We start from the raw sequence: 27991 nt of genomic DNA on the forward strand, positions 1-27991 counted from the left end.
TCTGTGTTTTATTTCTTCTTTGCACATGCCAAATTTCTTTGCACATATTTAATTTCTTTTCACAGGTCTAATTTAAATGCAGATTTAGCTCATAGGTTAACTTTAACATATGTTTACTGTAGTTTGTATGCTTACTGTGTGTTTACTGTGTCTCATGCTGCTGCATGCATCTGTCTGTCCTAAACATTGTGGTTCCTGCTGTGGCAACACAGACACTAAATATGACTGAAAGCTTGTCAGTAGGTTGAGTACAACATCTCAAAGTGTTAACTATTATTAATAATGTAGCTGATGTTTAAACGGGCAGGGTGGCATCGACTTGCTTCACGCTGTCCTGCTAACATTAAGAAGAAGCTATGAGGGCACCACATCTGATCATCTGTAATGTGTTTAATATTCTGGGCTCCTGTAGAAACTCTATAGGTATAAAATGCTCATTTTAAGGTAATAAAAACATTTTCAGGTGATTTTACACTAATGCAAACATAGTTATTAATATTCTATCCCATTCCTGCCATGCTCTGTAAACACAGCCTCCTAAATCTGACACACTGGACCTTTAACTGCACACGGTTGTGGATGAACGTGCCGAATCGCTTCCTTTAAAAACATAGACGATCTTCGAGCTGGATTTTCATTTTCACTTCCTCTATCTCCTCCCCTCCTGCTCCTCCTCCTCCTCCTCCCCTCACCCACCCTGCTTTCTGATCGGTTGATGCTGGAAACGAAACCAGAAACTTAAAGCAAGCAAGTGTGTGTGTTTGTGTGTGTTTGTGTGTGTGATGAAACATCCCACCTGCAGTAATATGGAAAGATGCAGATTTTCACTTCATTTGCCTGTGCTGAACTGAAGTCCTGTAGTTAGACTTGTGAGAAAAGAAAAAAAAAAAACGGACCAAAGTGCATTTTAGATTGACGTTTTTATAAGTAATCTATTACTGCTCTGCAGATTATGCATGCAATTAATAGTGAATGCAATCCTAGTAGGAAATCATGTTATTTCTGATATATTATACCAACAATATGAATGCATTCATGTGTAGTATTCTAATATCTAGCCATACTTGTAATTTTTATCCTGACTAGTATAATGAATTGATTTAAACTTCAAAATAAAAGCACATTAATGCATAAATAGTTGTAGGCTGTGTACATTTTCAGATGAAGTCATGACATTTATGTAAAATTTCTGTGTCTGTTTGCACCAACATGGCCCTTTCTGTTTACACATAAATGAAAAAAAGCTTTTTGAAAAAATACAGGAACAGAAATTAGGATGTTTGAAAAGCTCTGTGTTATTTAATACCTGCAAACTGAAGACACGCAAACTGTGTCAAGAGGCAGTTTTTAAGAGCAATACTGGGTCATATCACAAGTTCTCTGGAATAACAGAGAACTGCATGAAGTCTGGCTTATCTCTTTCTGACACACACACACACACACACACACACACACACACACACACACTAGTATATCGTTCAGCAGCCATGATGATGGGCCAAGAAAAAAAGCAGACTCATGAACATAAGGGAATACAGACAAGTAAAAAGGCGGGTGTTAAACCCAACCCATGTTCAAATATTTGAGATGCACAGACACTAGAGTGACAGCTGGAATCAAACATGAAACACACACACACACACACAGAAATCGTGCATAAAACCTTATTCGTCTGTATTTGAACACGTCCTGATGGTCTGATCTGTGCATCAAGGGTTAAATTAAGCAGAATTTCAGTTCCTGGAAGAGTGTGTGCTTGAAAGACTGCTGATTCATTAAAGGCCATCAGAAGCACACTTCAGTGTTTCTCTGGCTTCCTCTAGTGGCTGCATGCTCACATGCCAACACTTAACCTACAAAACAATCCTCATAAACTGTTAATCATTCATATCAACCGGAGCCGGAGATGACATTACAAAGCAAAGTACAAAACAGGCTCGGTTATAGCCTCTTAAATCTTCATGCACCAACAGAAACTCAAGGTAGTTGAGTTGATATTCTATCTCTGATCTCTTCTATCTCTGTTCAAAACATGAAATGTCAAATCTTTGATGCACACTGACTCTGACTGATAATCTGCTTCAAACTCCTTTTAGTTTTTTAACTTCAGGTCAGAGCAGCCCTGCAAGAGAGTGCAACATTATGAAGTCCTGATGGGACTTTAGTCCAGCTCCACTTTGACTGTGCTGCCACCTTCTGGTACAGAAGCTCTGCACAAATCAGTTAAAGACCTCCCTGTATCCACTAGAACTTTAAATGAAGCTTCTGGTCACTTGATAATCTTAGCATTTATCGTATGGTATTATATGTCTTATACGTTAATTATATGTATTAACCTGTACAGCACTTTGGTCAACCTCAGTTGTTTTTAAATGTGTTTTAGAAATAACGTTTGAGTTAAGTTGACTCTAGAGATTTTTATTATTATGCAAAAACACATGGTTCAACTAATGTTCGGGAGACAAAAATACATTTTTATACACCGCTTCCAGGAACAGATTACCAGACATTTGGTAAAGAAACAATAAATAATAAGTTTAGTTTTCTTTTCAAATCAAAATCAAATCAAATCAATTTTATTTGTGTAGCCCAAAGTCACAAAGTACATTTGCCTCAGAGGGCTTTACAATCTGTACAGGGAGTGACACCCTCTGTCCTTAGACCCTCGGTTCAAGTGAGGAAAAACTTGTATGTACTTTTGTTTTTTTTTACAAATCTTCTGCTTTAAAAATTAATTTCTAGGTTTTCTATTATCCATATACATTGCTCAATGATAACCACCACAATAACTTCCTGCTACAATTTTCCAAGTCACAGGAAATCTGACTGCAGCCAATCAGAGAGTAATTTACTTAACTAATGTAACTTATCTAATTCTCTGGCATTAGCTCTGTCAGGTTGAGTACCTGTAAACAGAGCAGGTACACTATGTTGCTCAAATGAAATTATACTTTATACTTCTTAATAATTTCTCTACAATATAATTTATGTGCTCGAGATCTTTCATTTCACCTTTTCCCTTTGAAGCAAGCGCCACAATGGAAATAAATACTTTTTTATCCCCAGTGTAAGTGTATGCAGACTTTATTATTATTAAATAAATCTATATCTGTCATCAGCTGTTATTAAATGTACAAAAACAGCCCAACGGCACATTTAGAGTATTCATTATTATAGTGTAGTGGTAGATTCAACATCATCACACTGCTACATATATTATGAGCCAATTATTCAATTTTTATGGCCATTAACTGGTAAAAAAAAAGTGGTAAATGTGTGATGTTTGTTCACCTAAAGTCATACTGCAGGGAAGTTTCCACATTTCCGCATTTCCGCAAATTAAAAACACATGATAATCAATAATAAAAGACATTCAGCCAAAGACAGCAGAAATCAATAGGAATAGATCAATATGAAATTGGACTCGGCACCAGCACATCTTGTAGGTAAAAAAAAAAGAAGAAGATCTAAGTCTAGGCAGGAAAGTAGAAGTCCTTGGTCAACATTGAGACGATGCATGGGATCTGCTTCTTGCCACTAAAGCCGGGTAGGGAGGAGTTTGACTCAAACTGCATCGCCACCTTTCGGTTGACTCGGGTCATGATCTGCATCAGTTCCAGCTCTTTTCTGTAACGCTGCAACATCTCGCACAGCGACTGCATGAACCAGGAGCCGCACGACGTGTTCCTCCAGGAGTAGTAGCCTGTAGGACGATTTGCCACAGTGTTTAATGATTGTCACTTTTATAGCCAGTTATCCATGAATCCATAAATATGATGTGGTTATTATGAAAGCACAGAAATACTAACAGGACTAAAAGCCTGTGTTAGTTACCTGGAGCAGTGGAATAAGCATAGAGGAAATCTGCCTCCACAGGAATCCTCTCTGTTGTTTGCACATCTACGCTGTCGGCCTCGATGAGGGCTCCACCATCTAGGTCTGAACCACGGCACGCCTAAAATAGGACAGGAAAAACCAGATGGTGGTAGGACTGCTCTGTCGACAAGCCTTGTGGTTAATGTGGCTTCTTTTTTTGAGTTTGAGGTAAACTGTGAACACCTACATAACAATGAACCTGATGCTGAGTCTGATTGATAGTCCTCCTGTGAACAACAAAACAAGCACCTACAAGCACGACTTAGGAACTACTGAAGCTGTAAGTCTTCCCAATGGGCGTCCCACCTTATTTTAAGCCTGATTATTTAATTATTTTTTACTTAAAACCTTTTATTTAACAAGTTATTTGTTCTATAAATTTCAATATAAATATATTTAATCAGAAATATTGGAATTAGCCTATAAACCTCCATCATTACGTTTTTTTAATTGTAGAATGTAAAATCTCTGGATCCAGGTATGTGTCCGGTGCCACGTGGGTATATTTTACTAACCTGTATGAAGAAGAGTTTTGGTTTGCCCACCAGAGTCTTGCAGCGATCTCCTTTAAAGTATTGTGTCAGATTTTCAAACTTTTCTGGGCCATCGGTTCCGTATATCAGCCCTTCATCTCCATGGCTCAGCAACACACATGCAAATGAAGATCGAGCGCTGTGGTCCTCCTGGGAGACTGGATGGATGGATGGATGGATGGATGGATGGATGGATGGATGGATAGATAGATAGATAGATAGATAGATAGATAGATAGATAGATAGATAGATAGATAGATAGATAGATAGATAGATAGATAGATAGATAGATAGATAGTTTTAGTTGTCACAATTAAAGTCAAACATTGAATGAATGACAAACTGTAGTTTCTATTACCAGTCCTCAGCTGTTCGTGCATCTGTTGCACGGTCAGATCATTGAAAAATCTAGGCTTATAACCCAGCTCAGTGAAGACCTTCAGAGCAGCATGGGCGTCAACGTCCGTCCCCTCACGAGTGTTCATCTCTAGAGAGAAACACAAACGCACAAGTGGAAAAGGCACTCAGCATCTACACTGTGGTCCAGACTCTAAAATTCATTCAAACATGAACTCTGAACTCACACTTCCCTGTCAGCTAATGTTGGAGTTTTATTTTGTAGATCCAAGAAAGGAAACCATACTAAGACTAATTTGTGTGTGTGTGTGTGTGTGTGTTTTGGTAAATGTTGTGAAGAATGGCAGATGTGGCAGCACGTCATGAAAACTGGATTTTTTTCGTCATTGTGTTCCAGTAAGCCGTGACAAGGAGCCAAATGCAGAGTAACAGGACCCTGAAACTGAAACGGCCAATTGGAAATCACCATGATTTCACCTGTGGGTTTCCTGCAGTGACATGCCAAAATATTTTAGTCACGCTCCCTCGCGTCTCTTCTTTGTAAGCTCTCTTCTGTTGGCCAAAGTTTAAATCATGCATGACTAATGGTTTTAGACTTACAGAACATTAGTGCAAAGAATGGATTGAAGTGTGTGTGTATTTACGTGTGTCTTTGTGGAAGTTCTTGTTGTTGATAATCAGACAGACTCCGAGCTCGGGGTAGTCCATCCTGTAGCGGTAAGGGTCCGATACTGCTGCTTTAGTGCTGATGGGAGCAGAGTCTGCTTCCACTGCAGTCTTACTCTTTGGGTCTTCATTCGACCTGAACATTCTAACACACACATATAAAGAGAGTCGTGAACACCCTGAATGAATCTAGAGGAACTTGTTTAACACAATCGCCCTTTTGACAGGTTTGACAGCTCAGTGGTGTCTAAACTTGAGACGCTTCTTTTATCACACTCATAACACACAAAGTCCTAAAGACAGGAACTCATTACACACTAGAGTGATATGTGTCATATTATAACTGTTCCAACTGACTGAAACAAAGTGTGTGGCGAAATTCTTGCAAATCGTGGCACTGCAATGCTTTTTTTTTTCCCAGTGGGCATTCTTTGGTTATTAGCTTTTTCTACTCTTTATTGCTTTATTATTTATTGTATACCAATGGTTTATAGCGCACACTGAGGTTACCTGGTTTCATTTGTTGACAACTCTAAGAGGCTGGAAAACATCACTTGCTAAATGCATTTTGAGGGTAGACGCTACAGGCTAACAATTTTTACCTATAAATATGAAACTTTCCATTAAGTTTACTTACGTTAGGACAATCATTTTTTAGAAGTTTTCTAAAAATGTATGTTTAAATAGAAAAATAGGGCATTATATAATTAAAAATGCAAGGTTCAGTTCCATTATTTGCAGCAGAGACTTTCCAGTGAGCCAACAAACACCACAGCGTGCTGCTGTTTGACCTGAATGGAACGGGGCCTTAATTAATATCACTGGAAAACACTTGTGGTGCTCAACTTATCATTTCACGTCAAACTGAATCTCCTTTTATCACTCCAGCTATAAAACAACTATAAAAAAACATGTATTTAGAGATAAAAATGTATGTATATGTATAATAATTGAAGGTTTGGTGTATTTAAGTTATACTGAAGTGGAGAAAATGGCCTTTATGTATCGTAAAATTCCATATGACTAGCAGACATCACAGTAAAACTTCCCCATGTATGCTATGACAATGATCTAAATGACTGGTTTTCTGAAATTGTATGTTTAAATATGCAAATTAACCATTATTTAATGCTAACTTCTTGTGAATTTAAGTGTAACTCTGGGAGACATGTGTACATTACTCTGTACTTTACTGCTTTTTTTGCACTCCTGGTTCGATGCCAGAAGATAAACTCCAGTTTGTTGTCTCAGTACTTGCACTTTGTGCGATGACAATAAAGCTCAAACTCTAATGAGAATGGTGGCCGTCAAGCCTTCGGTATTAATCTTACATACAGGTCTTGGGTACACAACATGTGTGCAGTCAGACAGACAGTCATCAGTGGACAATAATTACCTCTTTACAGAAAGTGAAATGGCGTCCACTGTGTCCCCAGAGCTCTGCACGTCATCGTCACCACGAACCTCTGCCATCTTCCTACAGACACAAATGCATGTTGGTGGCAGTGAAGAAGAAGCGAGGTGTACAGAAGGAAACCAACTTGTTTGGTCATTAACATTTCTGGTATCAGTATCTCACATTGTTAATATGCAAATGACTTTATATTCCAATGGACTCCAGCTCTACGTCACACTTCATTAACTTTGTTTACACAGCCTTCATTTGTATCCAGCTACCTTGGGGGTAGTCTGTCATGGTGTGGACCCAATCAAACTCTTTATATCTTTCTATCAAATTACAATGAAAACCAAAACGTCTCTATAGAGGTGTACAGGTTCAGACTCATCAAACACAGCATTTATACTGTACTTCTTTATGTTAGAAGAGTGTAGGGTAGTGGATCTGTTCACACAATGACTAAGCATTTGCTCACCATTACAAATTGTACTTTTGGGCACAGATCTAGCTGTTTCCTCCCAGTCAGAGAATACTAATAGAAGTTATTCTACTGGGAATCTTTGGCGGTGAGGTTTTTTTCTTTTCCAGTTAAATGTTTTTTGAGAAGCTGGAAGAAAATGTGAGTCACCTGAAAGAATGTTTCGTTTTTAATGGTAATTCGGATGAATGGACCCATTAAATGTGCAGCATGTCACTTGACTCTGATTGTGACCTCTTGTTGAAGGTATCTGACACATGGTGCTTAATTTAAACGGAAGCAAATAGCACAGTCAGGCAGTAAAACCACAGTGGTTGGTTTCAAAATGACCGCAAGAAGCACACCAAGTTCCGCCTTGTTGTTCGCGTTATTATATGCAGCCTGGTTGAATTAATGAGCTTATAAACACATATATCTCATTAATATTGCACCATAATATACATTTAATGTACCATAATGAATAAAAATGATGCGTTAGGATGCACATTGTCCATTTGCGGAAATAGAAAAACTCAAAACAAAACCGAAAATGATTATAAATGAGTCATAACACATTAAACTAATATTGTTTTTCTATGGAAGAGCATGGCTGACAGTTTGTTGTGACTTCATGTTGCATCAGTTGATCCAAACATGCCATAACATGTTGTTTGAGACATTTTGCATTCAATCCATAAGTCTCCAGCTTGTTTCTGTCGAGGATATTTTAATTAAATGTAATTAAGTGTCGTCCACTCATCCGGTGGTCGGTGGTTCGATTCCCGGCTCCTCCAGTCTTCAGGGCAAAAATACTGAACCCCCCCAAAATAACTCCCTGTGAAAGTGGCTTTGGATAAAATGACTAAAATGTAAATGTGAATGCAAAGTAAACTCACTACCACCGGTTTTACCAGTCCAGCCACTTCCCACTGACACGACATGCTTCGTTACTTATTATTTCCCTGTAAATAATAGTTGAAAATAATAATAATAACTCCATAAACCTACCTTTTTTCTTGTGAGGCGTTACCAGCTGTGCGTATTAACAGATCCTCGTCTTTACTATCACTACAAGGAAATGTCAAGCTGTTCAAAGTTCAGCCCTTAAAAACTTTCAGCCAATCAGGAACAGGGTCAGTCGCACCTTGACTAAAAAAGGCAGCATTTGATTGGCTCATGAAATTGTCCGTCACGGCTCGACGTGACAGTCTGTAGTTTAAAAAAGTAGAAACTGAAATACAGTGTGTAATGCGCATGCTCATTTCACGCATCTGTCAGTGGATGTTACTCACAAAAATCACACTCAGCAAGTTAAAGCACCAACTAAAGATTTATTATAGATTCATGTCAAGACGAACACATGCTGTTATTTTTTAATTTATTACACATTGTACTGTATTAGTTATACGTACAGCACTGTATTTATTTAGCAGTGATCCAGGATAAACAGGGTTTGGGGAAGTGTACACACAGTACAACGTGAAACCACAACATATGATCTAAAATGTCACGCTGCTGTCTGTGTGGCATCATTTGTCTGTTCCAGCTGGTTATTGATCGCTCTCAGCTGATCCTCTGCTGTCTGAACATGTTTGGTCTGCAGCAGCAGAGCCGGCAAGCTGGACGCCCCATACTGGATGAGGAGGAGAGGAAAAGGAGGGAGCGCGTCACCATGAGGAGTATTTTTGCCACACGAATAAGCAGACAAAAGTCTGTGTGTGTGTGTGTGTGTGTGTGTGTGTGTGTGTGTGTGTGTACCGTCTCGTTCTCTGTGGGATGTTTGTGTCGGAAATCCAGGTATTGTCTGTTCAGCTCTCCGATGTCGTGCAGGAAGGCCTGGCCTCGTCTCAGGTCAGCTAATCTGTTTGTAAGTTCAGTTGTCTCCTTTTGCAGCGACCACATCTGCCTCTCCGCCCTGACCACACACACACACACACACACAGTGCAAAGGACTCAGTGGGGAAGTTATTATCAGCGATGATGTGCCATATAATGGATGTCAGAACTGGTTTATAGACACTAAAACCTCTACAGTGTGTGTCCGTGCCTGTGAACGGCCTCTCACCTCATCAGCTCGTGTTTGGCATCCAGCAGCCTCTGTGTCTTTGTACGGATCAAAGAAGCCACCTGACACACACACACACACATAGACATAAGCACCAACAAACACACACTACCTCCATAGTTTAGTGGGTCAGCTTTATCACTAAACACAGTCTGCAGTCTGGTGGCAATGCTGTTAGTATTATAGAAGTACTGGACAGATTTTGACCTGGCGCATGGTGCCAGACGAAAAGTCAGCATCACCAAAGTTACAACTCATCCTGAGGGTTTAGAAATGTCAGCACCAAACTCATAGCTGTTCAGATATTTCACCCCAAACCACAGATGGTGGCTTTAAGAGAAGTCAGAGATCGCCGAAGTCAGCAGGAACCACGAACAACAACAACAACAATGGCATCACATGAGCCGCCGTCTAGCAGCCGGTTGCCATGGTTACCTTGGCGTTTTCCCGTTTCAGCACTTTGAGCTCCTTGTGGGAAGAGATCTGGAAGAAAGAAAACATCGCAGAATATACATGTTTGATATTAAATCAGTATCTTTGTATACGGTACAGTCCAGATCAACGTTTCATACACGTCAGCCTCAAGGCTCTCCAATCATGTATCAGTTGGTCGGTAACACAATATAGAACAAAAATAAGTGTAAACCTCTAAATGTCAACAGAAAACATCTGGGGTTTACATCTTCAGCATCACACATTAGACCGAGCCGAGCCGAGGAGAGTCTGACCTTTTCCAAGAGTTGCTCTTTCACGCTGGAGCAGAAGGAATCGACGGAGTGTTTGACTGCTTTAGTCTCCACAGACTCTCTGAAAAACAAAGAATGGAGCCACCTCAAACTAGCAGTCACAGTAAATATTCTGTGGTCATATGACAGGAGAGGTTTGGATTACAGGATCAGACACAAAGCTGGAGGTATGCAATCAAGCTTGCTGTATCTCAGTTACATGAAAGTTTAGTTATGTAACTATGTTTGCATCTGGCATTCAAAAATAGCTTCATATTCCTATGCGAACTGGTGTCATTCAGAGTCTGAAATAAAGTTTTAACTTGATGAGTTGATATAAAGGAAACTGTAATGAACTGATCTGTTATGAATCCATCATGACTAAACAATCTGTACCCTCATTATATAAGTGTGACCGTCCTGGTTTACCTGTACTGCTCACAGAAGTCAAGGAAGGCGTCCAGCACCACGTCTAAGTCCGTTCCCCCCCGGCCGACACCTTTCTTCCTCCTCTGTTTGTCGGCGTCGCCCTTTTCTGCTCCTGCAGACGTACTGCCTTCAGGTGAGATAATAGAAAGTTTCATTATCAGTAAAAAGTTATTTTAGACTTTGTGAACGACCATGTGCAGTAAGAAATGATGAAAAAAAAAAGCTGTGTTATGAGACGTTAGGTCGATTTCATGTAAGTATTTTGTACTGTATAATAAAATATTAAAGACAAAAGGAGGAGATGTCAAATTGACGATAACATAAAGACTATAAACAGGAGATGAGTTAACTTTGGCTCTGTCCAAGGTTGTTTTTTTAAGCCAGCAACCTCACAGTGACAACAAAAGTCAAGGTCACTGCACACACAGCCAAGAAACACGCCTCCACATAACCCCTGTAAAACCCCAACTTGCTGTTTTCACACTTCATTTTTTTGTACGATTTAAACAAATGTGATGACAGCAGGTTTTTATTCCTCTTGGATAGAGCCAGGCTAGTTTGTTTCCCCTCAGTCTTCATGCTGAGGCAAGATCCTGGCTTCATATCGAATGGACGGATATGAGAGTCGTGCTGATGAACTATTCCTTTAAACAGGGTCGAAACGTAAAATCTGAGATGTGATTTTGACGTATATGTTGACGTTGAACTGCAGCTCAGCCAGAAGTCTCAAACGATGCTCGCCTCTTGTGCCCGCGTTCCTCACCTGATGAAGACTTTCTTGTTTTTGACTTTTTGCTTCTATCAAAATTGTACGCTCTGGCCTTCTTTGGACTCGGTTTCTGAATGATTGAAGAAAGAGATGAATACAAATGAAAAGTTGCATTCGAGGTCACATTGGTACAAACAGTCTGCTCCGAGTTCACCCATACCCAGCTAACGTCCTCATCCTCCACCTCAGAGTCAGACAACAGGACTCCCTTACGTCTCCGCTGGGCGGTGTCGGAGTCAGATTCCTCCTTGTAGAAAAAACACGGAGCATGTCTCAACATATGTTTCAGTCTCCTCTGCTTCTTGTTTCTCAAAACACTGCTTTCATTATTAACACAATCTTTCACTTCCTTACCTGTGAGCGGGACTCACTGGACGTTCCGCTTCTTAATTCGCTTTCTCTCTCATTGCCTTTCTCCGCCTGTTGAGTTTTCGTCGGCCTTCATGACAGACAGATAAATACATCAGCACGTGAGACACAAACAAAGGACGGTCTTCTTCCCATCAGTGCTCTCTCATACACCTGACCCCGTGGACTGGAAAGTAACCTCTCACGTGACCTCACCTCGCTGCAGACGTCTGCTCAGCTCTGCTCAACTTGGCAGACTTCTTCCCAAACAAATGTTTAGGCTGGTCGCCTTTTAGGTCTGACTCCTTCCTCTCCACGTCCTGAGTCTCTCCCTTCTTTTTCTTTGTTTCTTCTTCCTTCTCAGGCCTGGTTAACGCAGACAGAACAGCACAGAGTTTACCAAGACCCGCACTCATATCATAAATCAGAAGCATCCTTTGAGCATACCCGGCTTTGACCTTCCCTCCAGTGCTCCTCTTCTTCTCCTCCTCCTCATTCTCCTTTTCGTTATCTTCATCCGGCTCTGTCTCCTTCCTCTTCACGGCAGCTCCACGCTGTTTAACATCAGTCTTGAACGTCTGAGGAACGTCCTTTCTCCCAGCTTTCCCTTTATTCAGCCGCTCTTCCTCTAAGACGTTCAAGTCTTCCTCCATGGCGGTGCTGTGCAGAGGGTTGCCTACGCGACACGAAGGTTCTCTTGTCAGCACAAGACTGATAGTTTTGTAAAAGTTTGTCAAAACTGTGACACAGGATTTTAAAAAAGGACAAAAAATATACAGTATTTTTAAAAGGTGTTAAATTCAAAGGGTTGTTTTCTCCTTCTCTGTTTAATTATGACACTGACATGGATGAAGATATATCAACACAGTGTGAAAACTCACCATAATTTAACTGCAGTCCCTCCAGGAAGCTGGCTCTCTCTATGACGGACAGATTGGGCGATTCCTGGTCATCCACAGGAGGAGCTTTCTGGAACACGACAGAAAAATGTTGCATGTAAACACATGATTTACAAGGAGGTTTGTCCCTTTAAGAAAGTCATTAGTTTTGCTTGAATGCCTTTTCCAGAGGATATCCAACAAGTAAACGATTCAATATGTCCCCTATACTTTACTTCACTAACATCATTTATATGGTGTCTGTATTTTATTTTATTCTTGTTTTGTAATGCATCTGACGCTACATATCTCACAATGTAAAATGTTCTACTGTCAAACACCAGACATAAAAGAAATAAAAACTTGAATTACAAAAAAAAAAAATAAACAAAGTAATTAGTGTCATTTTTTGAAATCAGATTTTAATGCAAATAATACAGCGACCAACTCACTTGATTCACATGTTGTGGCACTTTGCGCACGTTGTTGGCTCCCCTGCCCTTTTTTGCACTGTGGAAACAGAGGTACTCATCATCATCATCATCATCATCATCATCATCATCATCATCCCCATTATATGCACCACCACCTCCACCAGGTGACAGCTCCTCTGGCTCCTCCACCCTTCAACAACAGGCTAATGTTTGAAATCTGGTGGGGATCTGTTGTAAAGTTATCTGTTGTAAAGTTATCTGTTGTGAAGTTATCTGTTGTTGTGTCTCACCTTTAAATCAAACTCCAAACTTTGAGCTCTTTACTCACACAGTGACTAAATTGGCGTTGGTGTCTCGGTTTAACGAGCGACCGTGTTAACTGCAGACCACTGTTGTTGCCGTAGTAACCATTGAAAGACCGTTAAAAACCGTTGGCTCTTTGTTTTTTTGTGTGTTACCTGTTACATTTTATTTTATTTGACAGCTACGCATTCATTTTTCAAACAACGTCTGTCGTAACTACGGTAACCACAGACGCGTTGTTTGCTGAAGGTCACCAGTTAACACGGTCGCTTATTTAAGCGAAACACCGAATACGAATAGCACGAATTAATTCAATCTTACCGTACAGTTTTATGACTTTGCAAACACCCGAGAGAGCAGTGTGTGTAACGGATGCATGAGGATTAGTTTACAGCTCATACTTGATATTTCTCACCTCATTTGGACAGACTGGAGCTCGTTTGTTTTGTAAACACCGCGCAGGTCGAGATGAAACCGTTTCCCGCAAAACGCTTCAAGTTTTTCGGACTGTACCATTCCAGATACACGGGGGTGTAGAGGTGGAACCATTATTAACGGCACGAAAAGATACTGCTCAAAACGAGTGTACTTGAATAAAACTACAACGCTTTACTGTTTTTATGTTTACGGTGATGTAGCAGGCAAACATTTTATTTAAAACAAAGATCTGCGCTGAAAACTTTATGTTATGTATCTACCCGAAGCGGTTACGCTTAAATTGGTCCTACGGAAAGCGAGAGGTTTACTACGCGTTTTTTCTTCAAGGTAACAAAGTTTATATTTTATTTTTTTTTTTAAATGTATTTTTAGATGCTTAAAGTTAATAAAAATCATTGAAAGGCAAAAGTTAAAAGTACCATAACACAAACAATTATATTTTCAGCACCTAAAAGCAAGAAAATGGTATTTTTTTCTTAGTTTTTACAGTATTTGGATGAAATTTGACTTATCTCATGAATACCAAATATTTAGGATTCAAGGATTCAAGGAGTTTTATTGTCATTGCAGCACATGTAAAACATGGGATGAAACGAAATTGGTTTCCCCTGGTCCCGGAGCAGCCCGAATCGGATAGATAGATAGATAGATAATAGTAGATAGATAGATAGATAGATAGATAGATAGATAGATAGATAGATAGATAGAAAATATATATAAAAAAGATCCACTTTAGATCCACTGAAGTAAAAATAGTCACGTAGTGAACTAAACTGAAAAGGTTCTCCTGTACACGCACAGCCCCGATGAAGCAAAAGACATGAAATCACGTGGCTCTTTTTGAATGATTTTCAATTAAAATTTTATTTTACAAACAAATTTTCAGATGACAGTAAAAACAATCATAGCAAGACCACAGTCAAACGCACTTCCATGCAATTGAAAACCATAAACATTTTAAGAGACTTTCATTCAGGCTGTATTGCATCACCCTGTGTTATGATAATAATTTAAGAAAAACTGATTTCTTTGACAAATCTCGTTAGCGTCATAAATAAATTAAAACATTGACACTGATTGTTCTGGAGTACCTGAATTCCTGGTGTGCAGCTAGCTTTGTTTCTACTCTTTAATATGGCTCATTCAGCTGGCTTGCTTTTTCATTATTCAGACGTTCCAACAGAAACAATCCTGTTTATTGTGGACTTAAACTTCCTATTGAACAAACTCAAGAAACACAGTTTTAAAATAAAATTATGACGTCTGACAAAAAACAAAAAAAATCTCCAAGACACTGAAATGTTGAATGTGAAGTATCACAATAGGACTCTTCATCGACATTTACAGTAACCCGTTTCAATGACCTGAGTCTTCCCTCTTTATCCTTTAAATAAATAGGTTTGTGCTTATGTGTGTGTCCTGAGATGCTACAGAGCTAAACTTTGATATTTCCCTTCAAAATGCTGAAGCGACGTTACAAAATAGCTGATTGGAATCATCACATGATCAAAGCTCCTTCATAGATACATTTATTGTAAGCATAAAATCTACTCTGGACCCTCCAGTGGTTTTGTATTCCATGCCGTAGATCCTAATGGTAAGTGTTTTTGTTATAAATGCTCTGAATCACTTTGTGTTCCTGTCGTTTCTGTTGTTACTGTTCATGAAGGCTAAACAGGTTGATGATCGTTGGACCTCTTCATTTGCTTTAGTTTGTACTCTGCCTCTTTCCTTTCTAAAAATCTAAAAACACCTTCGGTAGAGCTCTCATGTCTGCTCTTCCACTCGCTCTACCGCTTTACATTTTGATCCCAGCGTACAGCTCGTCTATCTGGGATCTGAAGTACTTCCCCATTTCGTTCCTCTTGGCCTTCAGAGTCGGAGTGAGCAGGCCGTTCTCGATTGAGAACATCTCGGTGTGGATGCGGATGGCCTTTACCTAAAGAACAAAACGTGTTGAAAACAGTGTACCATGCCTGAACAGAATTAAAAAGTGGCTGCACGGGATTACATATGTACCTGCTCAAAGGACTTGAGTCCTCCTTCTTTGCCAAGTCGCTGCATGTCTTCAAAGATTGCAGCCTTGACTTCCTGTACAGACAAAAAACAGAGAGGCTCCTCAGAATAATGAGCTGACAACAAGCTCGTTCAGTTAACGATGTGTACATGGAATATGTTTTTAAAGGGGGTTTGCCTCTTTCTCTCTAAGCTCTAAAGTTTCTCGTTTAAGGCAACATTTCTAGTCAGTTCAGACCAGTGTTAAATTCGTCAGATGAGACGAAATGTGTTCGTCAACGAGCCTTTTTCCCTTGACTAAGACGAGACGATACAATGTTCTAAAAACACTGGCAGAAAATGTGCCAATGTGCGTTTCTGTTGACGAATAGAAAAGAGGCGAAAATGTCATGCAAGAAATAAACAACAAACAAAAACGTCCTCCTTGTTATATAAGAAAAAAGCAACATCCAGTCCTGCTGTCATGTGTTTGTGCCAGCACTTCTTTTACTGTAGCAACGTCACGGCCACACGTTTGAGATCCTCTTGCTGCTCTCGCACCTGTGGCTTGAAAACAAACAGCATGCAGGAAAAACACGGCGTACGGACAGCGCGTCACAATGATAAACAAAAAAAAAATATTCCTGAAATAAATAGAAAAAGACTCAAATGTTTTGACTAAACTGGACTAAAATTTTGAGACTTTTAGTCGACTAAAAAACGACGAACAAAAATGATTTGTGAAAGACTAAAAGTAATTTAATCAGCACAACCCGTCAAGTTCCAGTTGTGTTCTTTAGACTTCATCTCTAAATTAAAGTTATTTGACTCTGTTGATTGTATAAAATAACAATCCTGTAATCCAAATAATTTATTCAAGACACAATTAGTAGTAGTCTTATTTAATCAGTTATTTTCCTGCATATCACAAATATGTGAAACAGAAATACAAGACCACTCAGTAGGATTAAAATGCGACATTGTGTACTGTAAAACTCAAGCAGAAGTATTACCGCTCGGCCACATAGTTCTTGGTAGCTGCCCTGCAGTCCCAGGGTCCTCTTTGCCCAGCTAGGCAGGAAATCAGGGTCAGGAACCACCATTGCTACCAGACATGCCTGGAGATAAATAAAGTCATGTAAGTCTCGCCTCAGTATGGACAGGACAGAGAATCCCTCTGTGAGCCTGACATTTTGCTGAATGGCACACCTCCTCCACCTACCTGCAGACTGTCTCCGTGCACATAGATCTGTGCCACCGCGTCGCTCCTCGTGTAGAGATTCTCTATCTTTTCAGGGGCAATGTACTCCCCCTGTGCCAGCTTAAAGATGTGCTTCTTCCTGTCCACGATCTTCAGAGTGCCGTTCTGTGAGCACAGGATTAATTTTATGAAACATCTCCAGGCTGACAGTGGAGCAGAAGTTCAGGAATCGATCTCAGTGCAATGAACAGTGTAGAATGAAGATGAATAAAAGTAACGTGAGGTTGAAATCAAACGACATAACTACCGGTAGCCATTTCCCGATGTCTCCTGTGTGGAGCCACCCGTCTTCGTCGATGGCCTCTTTAGTCTTCTCAGGGTCCTTCAGATAGCCCTGGAACACGTTAGGACCCTTCACACACACCTGTAAAGTCAAAACACAGACAGTTACGAACAACACACGTTATCAGAAATCTAAAAAAAAAAAAACACATGATGTCTGTATGTTCATGTTTCACCTCTCCCTCCCCGTTTACAGCCAGGTAGTTCATCTCAGACACGTCCACCAGTTTAATTGTGTTACAGGGCAGAGGAGCTCCGACGTGACCTGTTGAAAAGAGCTCACGTTTAGTTCTTGTAAAGCTGAGTAACTACTTGTGTTTAATAAGTCAAGCAGCTTTGTTACCTGCAGTCCAGTCTCCAGGCATGGTCAAGGTGCATCCAGCAGTACACTCTGTTTGTCCGTAACCTTCAAAGAACTGAGACAGAGAAAAAGCTTGACGATTATCATCATCAGTGCTGCAAACACAGGAACCTGAACACAACTCGAGCTTGTCTGTGTTACCTGACAGCCGATTGCAGCTCTGAGGAAGGTGAGAACAGTGGGAGAGATGGGAGCAGCTCCTGTTGCCATGAGACGCACGCGACCTCCAAGACTGGCCTGCAGAGGGCAGCACACTACTTTAAGAACTGACTGCATTGTGAATCAGCTCCAATAAATCATGTAAAAATCACAGTGTAAGGATTTCACACATGCAAAAACAAGCTCAGCTGTTCAGCGACAGAGATTTAACGGTCGCTGGCTCCGTGTACCTGGACTTTCCGGAAGATGAGACGATCCCAGATGGTGTCTCTCCTCATGATGCCTTTCAGCATCTCGGCTTCCTTCCTCCTGAAGGCAAAGTCCAGCACCCAGCGCTTCAGAGAGCTGTTGGCCTGCCCAAAGATCTATAGAGGCACATAAAGGCACAAAGTTATAACAGTTTAAAATGTTGATATAAGTAGGGCCAGGGTCACACTGTCTTCACCCTGAGCTAAACCACCCTTGTAGAGCATCCAAGGCTAGGACTGGGCTGTCTAACACAGGGTTAATTCTGTGAACAGGCCTGATCTTTTTCCTAAAAGCAACCATGAGGTTTTGTTGTCCAAATCTAAGTCACCTGACCTCCTGACAAGCAGGACCCCTAGATAGTCCTAGCGCTTGAATGCTTCTTGACATTCATATTACGTCATTGTGTCCACCTACCTTATCATACATTCTGTTCAGGAGTCGGGGTACCACGGGGAACACAGTTGGTTTCAGTGTGCTCAGGTCATCTGACAGCGTGCGTATATCTCCCTGGAAGTAGCCAATGCTGGCTCCGTGTACTATCATCACTCCCTGTCAGCAATATCAGTAAAAAGTACAGAAGGGAAAAGGTGACGGGTCACCATATGTGCTTAGTATGTAATGAACGACAGGTTGACACACACACAGGGTTTGTGGGAATATTGATCTGTAACAAAGGGCGACTGTGGGAACTAAGGGAGTGTACGATACCTGGACTACTTTCTCAAACATGTGAGCCAAGGGTAGGAAGGAAATGTGGACGTCGCTGGGATTGACTGGACACTGGAACTAAAACACATTCACATGTACAAACACACAGACAGGGACACACACACACAGGAAGGGAAAGTGGTCAGTGTTAATGTTTGTACCTCCACCACCCTCTCAAACATGTGGGCCAGAGGCAGAAAAGAGAGCATGGCATCTTCTGGGATGGTCTTAGCGCAAGACTGGAAACAAATTAAGTTTCGTTATTATTTTGTTTAAACCTTTAAATATGGTTTCTCAGACTGAGACGATTCAGGATTTAATTTCAGGACCATAAATTCAGGGAATCCGGTTTATTTAGTAACATCATTACTGTAATGTCAACTTGACTCATTTCTAATTCAAAACTTTTGTTACTGGCTGTCAATCCTGCCCATAAACACACAATGGGATCACATCTCACCCAAAGAGATTTGGCCAATATTAATTACATTTTGGCTACCTGAGCAGGTTAAAAACTGTCTTGTCTTGGAATCAGTCTTGACTGGAATAAAACTGGAATTTTGTCTCAGTCTCGATACACAGAGACACATTTTACATCCCCCAATGGCGCTGAATTAAGCCATTAATTATCATGTTAAATGTAATGTTTTGTATTAAAATCTTTGTATATATTTGTTGCTATTAAATGCAACCTTGACTCTAACAGCAGCACCTTACCTCTGTCGTTTTGATGAAGGCTGAGCAGTTGGCCACAATATTCCCATGAGTCAACATAGCTCCCTTTGGGTTTCCTGAAAGTACAAAACACACACACACACCTTTAGAGTTAATGCATGTACTGATAAAATACACTGGATGCAGTTTACTGTGTACATGCGTGCGTGCGTGCGCCACCTGTTGTTCCGCTGGTGAAGCAGACCACGGCCATGTCCTCTGGTCGTGGAGGCTGGAGGGATGGGAGTGATGAGAGTCAGTCAAACAGTGTCACAGAACACACATCATCATCATCATGATCAACATTGCTGTATTATTATTATAGTAGTATTGATATGGTAAAAAGTTACTCACCACAGGTGGTTGATGGTTGGCCTTGCCGATAGTCTGTGCAATAAGAAAAGGACAATAGATGAAATAAAGTGACAAAAAAATGAAAAGTAAGAAATAGAGGAAAATGATCTGATATCTTGTTTATATAACAAAAAACAAGGTGGAAGAGGAAACTCAGCCTGCTGACCTCCATCTCCTGCAGGCTGAGGATGTGAATTCCAGCCTGCTGCCCCCTGTTGACCAGGTCTTCACTGGGGGTCTCCATGAGAACGATGTTTTTCACAGTGTGCTCCGTGTCCTTTACACAGTCCAGCACCAGGTTGACTTTATCTACCACGTCACACACTATGGTCGAGATGGAAGCTGCAGGAGCGACATACAGCGCAGACAGATCAGACACCGACATATAAACAGTGAAGTGGGCGCACTCGTGCTGTTGCTGCTGTGGTTTACCTTTGTCTATGATGTAGCCGATGGCTTCTGTTCCCAGCGTGTCGTACAGAGGGACTGACACCAGAGAATAGGTGTAACATGCCAGCTCACTGATGGTCCACTACACAAACACACACACAGAAACAACCAATAAAGGACAGTCCATGAAACTTGTGTTTTGTTGTCACTGACAAGATGGGAGTGAAATGTTAGTGTCGGGCTATCAGACAGGGGTTAGCGGGTTATGGGTCAGGGTTTCACACCCTCCCTGCAGATACTAGAGCCAATCTGTGTCACCTGACCTGCAAAAATGTCTGTTAATCAACAAACTGCGAACCACCGGCTTTATGGTTGCTCTTTAAGTTGCTAATCCTGCTGCTGGGAGCAGCCGTCACTACACAAACAGACGTGCTCTTTGTCAGCAAAACACAAGTAACCCTTCATTAAAGACTTCTCTCTCTGAACAGAGGAAAAGACTAAAGTGTAATGAGTGGAACTAAAACTGTGGAGGATAAAAATGTTTAGAATGTGACTAAATCTAATAAATGTTTCTGTCAAAAGATTCAAACTAAATCCAAAAAGTTCTTTGGAGGATAATTATGCTCTAAGTACACAGGAAGTATAATGACACCCTGTCGTTCAGTGATTTCTATCCTTTGTTTGTTGTATACCAAATAAGCTATTATCTGTCTCTTTTTGCAGTGTAGCCACAGATGTACAGACAACAATTACTGGATTACTTTGATACTGAAGAAAACTTAAAGACATGCCGATTCTCAGGCAGGTTCTGGAGCTATAAGGAGTGTCATTTTTGGACGTTTGAAAATGAAATTCCCGGGAAAATGTAGGTCAAAATGTGCGTCTATTTTAGTCAAGAGTCAGAAAGAGTACGACCTTTCTGTAAAGTCTAGAAACCGAGGAACTTTGGGTGAATTTCTGTACCTCAGGTCTGTTCTGAGAGAAGATGCCGATGTGGCAGTTGGTGGTCTTGGAGTGTCCTTTGTGGAGAAATGCTGAACCCAGATTCTCTGTTCGCTCCATTACCTAAAACAACACACACGCACACAGGGCACAACACATATTAAGATTGTGATATTTTATTATTTACAGCAGACACACAATAGCACACTGTCCTGACTCAGGTGGTGCTTGACTGTTTCATTAATATTTAACCAGAGTGTTTGAGCTGAATAAATGTTTTACACTGAGTAGTGAAATATTTTATGGTCACTGCCAAGTTACTAAAACTTATGGGATTAAATACAGATTCATAAGAGACTGCTTGTTTTTAAGAGTCTGTGCAGCAAACTGCAGCACCGCCACTATATATCAAGAAATGTTTGTGTTGTCTGTAACCTATAGCTCTCTCAAGCTGGAGGCCAGCTGGAGGTGACTCTTACCTCCTTGTAGGACATCCATTCATAGGGCTGTTTTGGTTTCCTGGAGCCCAGACAGGGACCATTATCTTGAGGATAAAGAATCGATGAGGAGGTGGTGGGAGGGAGGAAAAGTAAACAAAAGAAAGAGGTAGAAAAACAAAGAAAAACGTAAGTGCCTCCATCAGCGACGATAGAAATCTTACAAACACCAATCTTCCCGTTTCATTCGTGTCTATATTCTTCTAGATTATCATTGCAAGCCTGAATTATGTAACCACAAAGCATGACTGTTCACATCTTATCTTCTGATTTATGGAGTGATAAAAAGATATAGAAAGCTATAGAGATAGCACAAATTCCCAGTGACACATGTCAACAAAATGAAATGGTTCAGCGTTCTGTTATATGCAAATTAGTGCACTGAGAATATCTCATTTGCATATTTAAACATAACATTTCTGAAAACATGTCGAATAAAAAGTTATTTCCTTTATGCATTGAATCAACAGGGGGAAGTTTCACGGTGACATCTATGAGGTGCTGCTGACATGTGACAAGACACCTGTTTCTGGAAAAACACACAGATGGTTGTGGACTGCGGCAAAACTACAGTATTTATAGTGTAACCAGAGAAGGCTGCTGACTCAAAACGCTGAGGGTGAAAGGATGAGGCGGTCATTTAAAGCACATTGATGTATACTTTCTGCTCAATAGCAAGGCTGGCAGGCTCTTGAGTGACTCTATGACTAAACTTACTGGAGACTCGGGCGCCTCTGAGGAAGAACTCGTACATTGTTCTAGCATCATCGTACACATGCGTCAGGTGACCTTCTCCGTTCAGCAGGACTGATCGCCTTGCAAACTCTCCACCCTGGAAACAAAGAAGAACTTATTTATGACACTGACCCACAAAAAAAACTTGATTTCTGACTTTATTTTACATGTGTGCTTTTCCAGGTTTAGGTTAGTTAGCATTTCTAACTGTATTGATAACTAACAAATGTACTAAATACTGCGTGATATCTATGAAAAGGAAGTAGAAACACTGGCTGTTAAAAAGTGAAGTTCCTAAAAAATGAAGACAGGATACGGTCACACAAACAACACTGCAGTTGCACTCTCTTTTTAACCTCACGCCGAACATGCTCTTCATTTACATACATTTAAAAACCCAATAGACCACAAACTCAGCTCGAAACATGCAAACTTTTAGCGACTTGATGTTAAAACTCACCGGGATCTCCACTGACTGCATGCTGAGATCGCAGACTTGTGGGAGGGCCTTGGGTCTTGTTGCCAGGTAGTAGGTTGTCGCGGCAGCCACTGCCCCCATGCTGACTAACACGGGGGTGGAGATGCTCTTGATGTACTGGCTGACATCCTCCAGATCTGGCAACCCAAGCTTCTGCAACAGCTCCGGGCTCAGCATGATGCTGCCAGCGAAGTTTAAAAAAGGAGAGTGTGTGCGTTTGGGGAAAGCAAACCTGTTTGTGTGTGTGTGTGTGTGGAGTGACAACTTTGCGTGAGTGAGGTTTGATGGATTAACTCGCGGCTGGAATGGGGTGTGTCTGATGATACGCCTGTCTTTTGTGTGGGGGAGTGTGTGTTACAGGTAGGCGAGTGTGGAGGGATGCTGGCCAGGAGGGGACCTAGAAAGAACAAAAGAGAGGAAAAGTAAGTAGGATCCATCTTCTGGAGGAGCACAAAATATTTTCCATCTCACCTATCCTTGCATAGACAAGCGGCATCTGTCTATGCAAATAATTTCAGGTTAATCTGCATTTCGAAAGCGTGCTTTAAAAGTAAGCACATTCCAATTCAAATAAGTAGTTTAAGACTAAAATACTCAGCTAATCTGCTTAATTGGATCTCAGTTGCAGTGGTTTGATGCGGAAAGTGACAGAAAATTCATGCAGGACCCCATCATTGAACAAACTTTGATTTTAGAAACATGTTTACACCATTTCAAACACATACTGTGCCCCTTTCAGGTCGGCGTGTAACTTCAGACGCTGTTGCTCACTCAAGTAAAACCTGTCTGTATGTTAAAGGGTACAGAGCACTTTGTGCCACTGCTATAAATATAGGAGAGAGAATAGCAGGTGAACTTGTTCTGCTGTGGCTCAGATTGCAGTATAATTTGATCATAGTTTAACAGGTATGCCAGGATCTCATGATCGGGCTGGTGTGTGTGTGTGTTTGTGTTTAACAGGTGTGGTGAGGTTCACAGTGTTGTAACATACACGGAGACTAGAGGAGCTGTTTAGGAGTAAACAGATTAGTTGTTGTTTCTTTGCAGGTGATAACACAGGGACACAGTGAACCTTGAGAGGGAAGACACTGACCTTAGGCCCAGATTCCAAGTTTTAACACAACAAAGCGAGGGGCAGCAACGCTGATCGCGTCAAGGCCAAGTCGTGCTGACCGCCTTGGTTGGACACGACGTTCTAAATAAATCCCACAGTCACAAAGGAGCACGTTCCTCACTTCAGTGGTTTAGAGGTGAACCGCTCACACTGGACTGAGCCTGGAAGCTACTGTGGCAGCAAGTGACAATTATGATGATTACGATTATGAGTATGCACACCTATAGTGAGTTAACCACAGTCATAAATGTAGTTATTATTAGCCGCCATAAACTGGACCAAGATAGTCTACTGTAGGCAGTAAAACCCAAGGGCAAAGGTGTGTGTTTAACTGATTTAACACCTCTTTTGTAATAATAATCATTTGTATTATTACTTCTTTCAAAAAAATTCATCCCACTTTAAGTGAAGACTCCTCTGTAATTTCGAACCCCTGCGGTGGGAGGATTCTTACCAATTCGCTTCCAAATAACGAAACAAATCAAAGATGCTGCACAGGATTCAAGTTTCATTACCATCACAAGTTAAATGCAAATACATAAAAATGTGCCTTAAAGTTAGAGACGAAGAACAGTGGCAACCACTAAGCTGGAAAAACCTGTACAAGACTAAACCCGGTACAGTATGTATAATAGGTTATAATAACTGCACGCAGACAGATTAACATGCCGCCTCCACCCTCTACAAGCACAATGCAGAGCTATGCATACATGCACTATATGTACGCTGAACGTCTTCCCCCACTCACCTGTAACAGAAAGCAGCCAGGTGCATCAGGTGGGAACTGTGTGCGCGCGCTTTCTTTTTTTTTCTCAGCTCAACATCCACTGACAACGACCCCGCTGTTGTTACTGCTGCTACAGCAACCGCCACACTCTGTTAATGAGGAGGACGCGCCGGTTAATCTACCAATCAAAGGTCACGCCGGCTCCGGGGAGGGCTCTGATTGGTTATTTGTGGCAAGACGGTCGGTCTGATTGACTCAAGTGTGAACAATCAATGAACTCCTCCACGGATGAGATTAATGAGATAGCAGTTTTTCTAAAAACATACCGTGTCTTTAAAAGCACTACACTGTGCCTCCACACACACACACACACACACATCATCCGCCTTATTGTAGATTTTACTGCGGTCGCTAAGTCCCTCGCCAACAAGTTCAAGCAGTTGCCCAGGTCGCTTCACCTTTTCCCCAGTGACCTATGACCTCTGTGTGGTCAGCTGAGATGATTAGACAAGAGCGAGATAAAAAAAAAGGTGATTAAAGGAAAAAACCTTCAGAAAAGAGAGGAAGTGACCCTGTTGACTCATTCAATACTCACAAGAGTGCATTAGTTAATCCATAAAAATGTCCAAAAATCTGGACACACGTGACACATTTGTCCATTTCTGATGAGACACGCGATGTTTTCATGCAAAATATGAAGAATATAAAGATTGTGGCGTATCTGAACTCAATACATCGGAGATAGCAGACCTTCCTTTAACCACTGAGTGAGTGAGAGTGAGAGATAAAGACAAAAAAAACCCAAAAAAATCTGATTACTTTTCTTGTTGCACTTTATGCAAAGTTGGATAATCAACCAGGCAAAAGGGTAAAGTACCCAGAGGGGGACAAGAAAGGCCCCTCACAGGGCCTCATCGTGAGGACGGCCTCTTCACTAAATCTTGCCCTGCCTGTTTTTGAACGTCTTCTCATACGCAGTCTTAATGCTTTAAATATTTAAGTTAACATTCATATTCTTAAACAAATGCATTATTCCTGTTCCACCGCAGGAATAACGGTCTGCCTCTGGGAGTCTCACATGAAGCACTTTGCTCTTTTCTGTTTTATGTTGTTTGCTGATACTGACACATTTGTATGCATCATTTGAATGAGGTTATGAAGAAACTTTAGTCCATATTCAGTCATTCTCAACATGGTCAAGCCAAATATCAACTACATAATGGTGGAAAGTAAGTGGGACTTAATGTTTTTTTCAGAATTTGAGAAAACAGAGTTCAACACCCTTTAAAAATATAAAAAAGCTCCTAATTAATAACAATAATTGATCAGCTAAAACTATCTTCTTACCTAGTGGAGTGTCCTCTTTGAATCTCAAGCTGTTATTTAATTATTTGTCTTATTATTAATTTATTTCTGACTTTGTTCCTTTCCGATCTTTGTCATTTGTCGTGTTGTATCTTATTCTTTGTTTACATAATTGTTTGAAAAAGAAATTAATAAAAATGATATGGGACGGTACATTTACTTAAATACTTGATTTGAGTCTTTCTATGTAATGCTACATAGAGATATGTACTGAGTGACTACTTTTTTTTTTTTGGTTTGGGACCTCTTACGTCATGTTTCAGATATGAGCTGTTATCAGCTGCACCAAACACAGACTTCTCCTCTAAAAGCTCACATGGTTTCAATACATAAAAAAAAAAAAAAAAACATCTAAAATGAACAAATATTTCACACACACACACAAAAAAAGCTCAGCTCTGTTTTCTCTCCTCTCTGATCTCTCACTCAATCATCTTGTGATCATCTTATCTCGTGACCCTTTGGAGCCGAGCTGGAGTAAACAACTTGAGTGCTGCTGCTCCTCGACTGGCCAGCAGCAAAACGCACTGAATGCATCAGCATCAACAACCTTATTGTGTTACACTACAAGGATTACATTATGATATATCAGTTTCAGATAGTACGTGATACTTTAAATACTTTATTCTGCTGGTAAAAGGTGAAAAGGGTTTTTTCTTTACTCGAACCGAGGGTCTAAGGACAGATTGTAAAGCCCTCCGATGTACAAATGTACTTTGTGACTATACAAATAAAATCTGATTTGATTTCATTTGGTAATACTTGTATACTTTTACTTATGTAAACACAGGTATTTTATATTAATAGTATGTAGGATCTAAAAACCATCAAACCGAACACACATCTTATAAAAACATTGTTGCCTCAGCTACAGCCTCATTGTTATGTTTTATTGGCAGATGTGGTTGTTGTAGTCAAACACGTGGGTTTCGCTTCTATTTTTTTTCTTACCCTTGTTTTACCCTTGTCACTCACACACACACACACACACACACACACACACACACACAGCAGTTGTTCTATGGTGGTGGCGGCGGTGGTGGGGGGTGCATACCAAGGAGCCAATGAAAACAGGGTGGTTCATGGGTGTCAGCCAATCAGAGACGAGTCACCTTTCACCTCGAAACCTGCATTGTGCCTTTAGATTCCCTCTACAACCGTCTGTCTGTCTTCAGAGCCATGCCGTCCACCTGTCTCACTCTATGCAATGCATTGTTTTATTCATGCACTCACACACACACATATAAATATAAATATATACACACACAGCAGCCAACAGGGTGAAAGTCTTTGGAAGCCTGGTTGTTAATTCACATCTGTCCAATTTAAAATTTAAACCTCAATCATGCATCTTGCTCTCTTTGTACTTTGAACACTTGCACTAGTTTAACTTTCAGGCACATATTTATAGAGAGTGTGCATTCATTCATTCATTCATTCCCTTTTGCTGCAGACAGCATGACTTGGACATAAAGGTCATTCATGGAGAAGTTACACCATCAAACCGCAGACACACACACACACACACACACACACACACACACACACACAAACAACCTCAACCTCGTCCTTTAAATCGCAGCTATTAGCCAATATAGTGATGAAGAGTGCGTGTAACTATCACTGAAGGTTGTATTTCACTGTGTTTAAGTATTATTCGTGTTATATGTTGATTAAACTTAACGCCAACTGCAAAAAACTGAAAACCGTTAAGCTTTATTCATGCTTTTATACTGAAAAGACGCGTTTAAACTGCCACATCTTCGCCGCCGCCGCCTCTATTTGTATTTTTCTTTTTCCCGGCACACGGTTTAACTTGTGCTACGGCTAATTATGAATAGCTTCGCTGTAATTAAATAACATTAAAGCAGCTTAATTGAACTGAAGAGCTCCCCACCTGTCCACGCTGAGCTGCTCCTTGTTGCTCCTGACCACGCGCACAATTGTGTTAGTTAAAAAACTACAACTTCCGGAACGGGGGAG

The 27991-nt window shown here is 40.7% G+C and overlaps 3 protein-coding genes across 7 annotated transcripts; all 3 read right to left on the reverse strand.

The window, feature by feature from the left end:
* Positions 1 to 2402: 2402 nt before the first annotated feature.
* Positions 2403 to 8389, reverse strand: LOC104928227 (caspase-3-like). Of its 2 annotated transcripts, none has more exons than XM_019258357.2 (7): positions 8300 to 8389; positions 6829 to 6911; positions 5411 to 5577; positions 4768 to 4896; positions 4392 to 4567; positions 3835 to 3955; positions 2403 to 3703 (listed from the first exon to the last, which is right to left on the reverse strand). In XM_019258357.2, exons 2-7 carry the CDS (start codon positions 6903 to 6905, stop codon positions 3474 to 3476), a joined length of 900 nt encoding a protein of 299 aa, XP_019113902.2. In that variant the 5' UTR covers positions 6906 to 6911; positions 8300 to 8389; the 3' UTR covers positions 2403 to 3473. The 2 variants fall into 2 exon arrangements, with proteins under 2 accessions (XP_019113902.2, XP_010740777.3); XM_010742475.3 differs by having other exon boundaries at positions 6829 to 6909; positions 8297 to 8366.
* Positions 8390 to 8599: 210 nt separating this feature from the next.
* On the reverse strand, positions 8600 to 13860 carry cenpu (centromere protein U). Of its 2 annotated transcripts, none has more exons than XM_010742478.3 (14): positions 13655 to 13860; positions 12955 to 13012; positions 12506 to 12593; positions 12072 to 12300; positions 11841 to 11990; positions 11631 to 11715; positions 11437 to 11523; positions 11271 to 11346; positions 10508 to 10634; positions 10082 to 10160; positions 9789 to 9836; positions 9354 to 9415; positions 9047 to 9203; positions 8600 to 8921 (listed from the first exon to the last, which is right to left on the reverse strand). In XM_010742478.3, the coding sequence occupies exons 1-14, from the start codon at positions 13786 to 13788 to the stop codon at positions 8796 to 8798; spliced, it is 1506 nt and encodes a 501-aa protein (XP_010740780.3). In that variant the 5' UTR covers positions 13789 to 13860; the 3' UTR covers positions 8600 to 8795. The 2 variants fall into 2 exon arrangements, with proteins under 2 accessions (XP_010740780.3, XP_027140636.1); XM_027284835.1 differs by lacking the exon at positions 13655 to 13860 and adding an exon at positions 13227 to 13335.
* Positions 13861 to 14693: 833 nt separating this feature from the next.
* Positions 14694 to 27991, reverse strand: LOC104928230 (long-chain-fatty-acid--CoA ligase 1-like). Of its 3 annotated transcripts, XM_019258355.2 has the most exons (22): positions 27906 to 27985; positions 24665 to 24792; positions 22785 to 23199; positions 22307 to 22421; positions 21572 to 21636; positions 21114 to 21215; positions 20193 to 20292; positions 19927 to 20102; positions 19761 to 19793; positions 19587 to 19638; positions 19410 to 19483; positions 18693 to 18770; positions 18399 to 18533; positions 17966 to 18100; positions 17718 to 17813; positions 17559 to 17631; positions 17392 to 17480; positions 17181 to 17297; positions 16895 to 17038; positions 16686 to 16790; positions 15697 to 15768; positions 14694 to 15616 (listed from the first exon to the last, which is right to left on the reverse strand). In XM_019258355.2, exons 3-22 carry the CDS (start codon positions 22977 to 22979, stop codon positions 15476 to 15478), a joined length of 2097 nt encoding a protein of 698 aa, XP_019113900.2. In that variant the 5' UTR covers positions 22980 to 23199; positions 24665 to 24792; positions 27906 to 27985; the 3' UTR covers positions 14694 to 15475. The 3 variants fall into 3 exon arrangements, with proteins under 3 accessions (XP_019113900.2, XP_019113898.2, XP_027140420.1); XM_019258353.2 differs by lacking the exon at positions 24665 to 24792 and having other exon boundaries at positions 27906 to 27991; XM_027284619.1 differs by lacking the exons at positions 24665 to 24792; positions 27906 to 27985 and adding an exon at positions 23896 to 24093.

Source organism: Larimichthys crocea, chromosome I, assembly GCF_000972845.2.
Source record: "Larimichthys crocea isolate SSNF chromosome I, L_crocea_2.0, whole genome shotgun sequence".
NCBI classification, from domain to species: Eukaryota; Metazoa; Chordata; class Actinopteri; family Sciaenidae; genus Larimichthys; species Larimichthys crocea.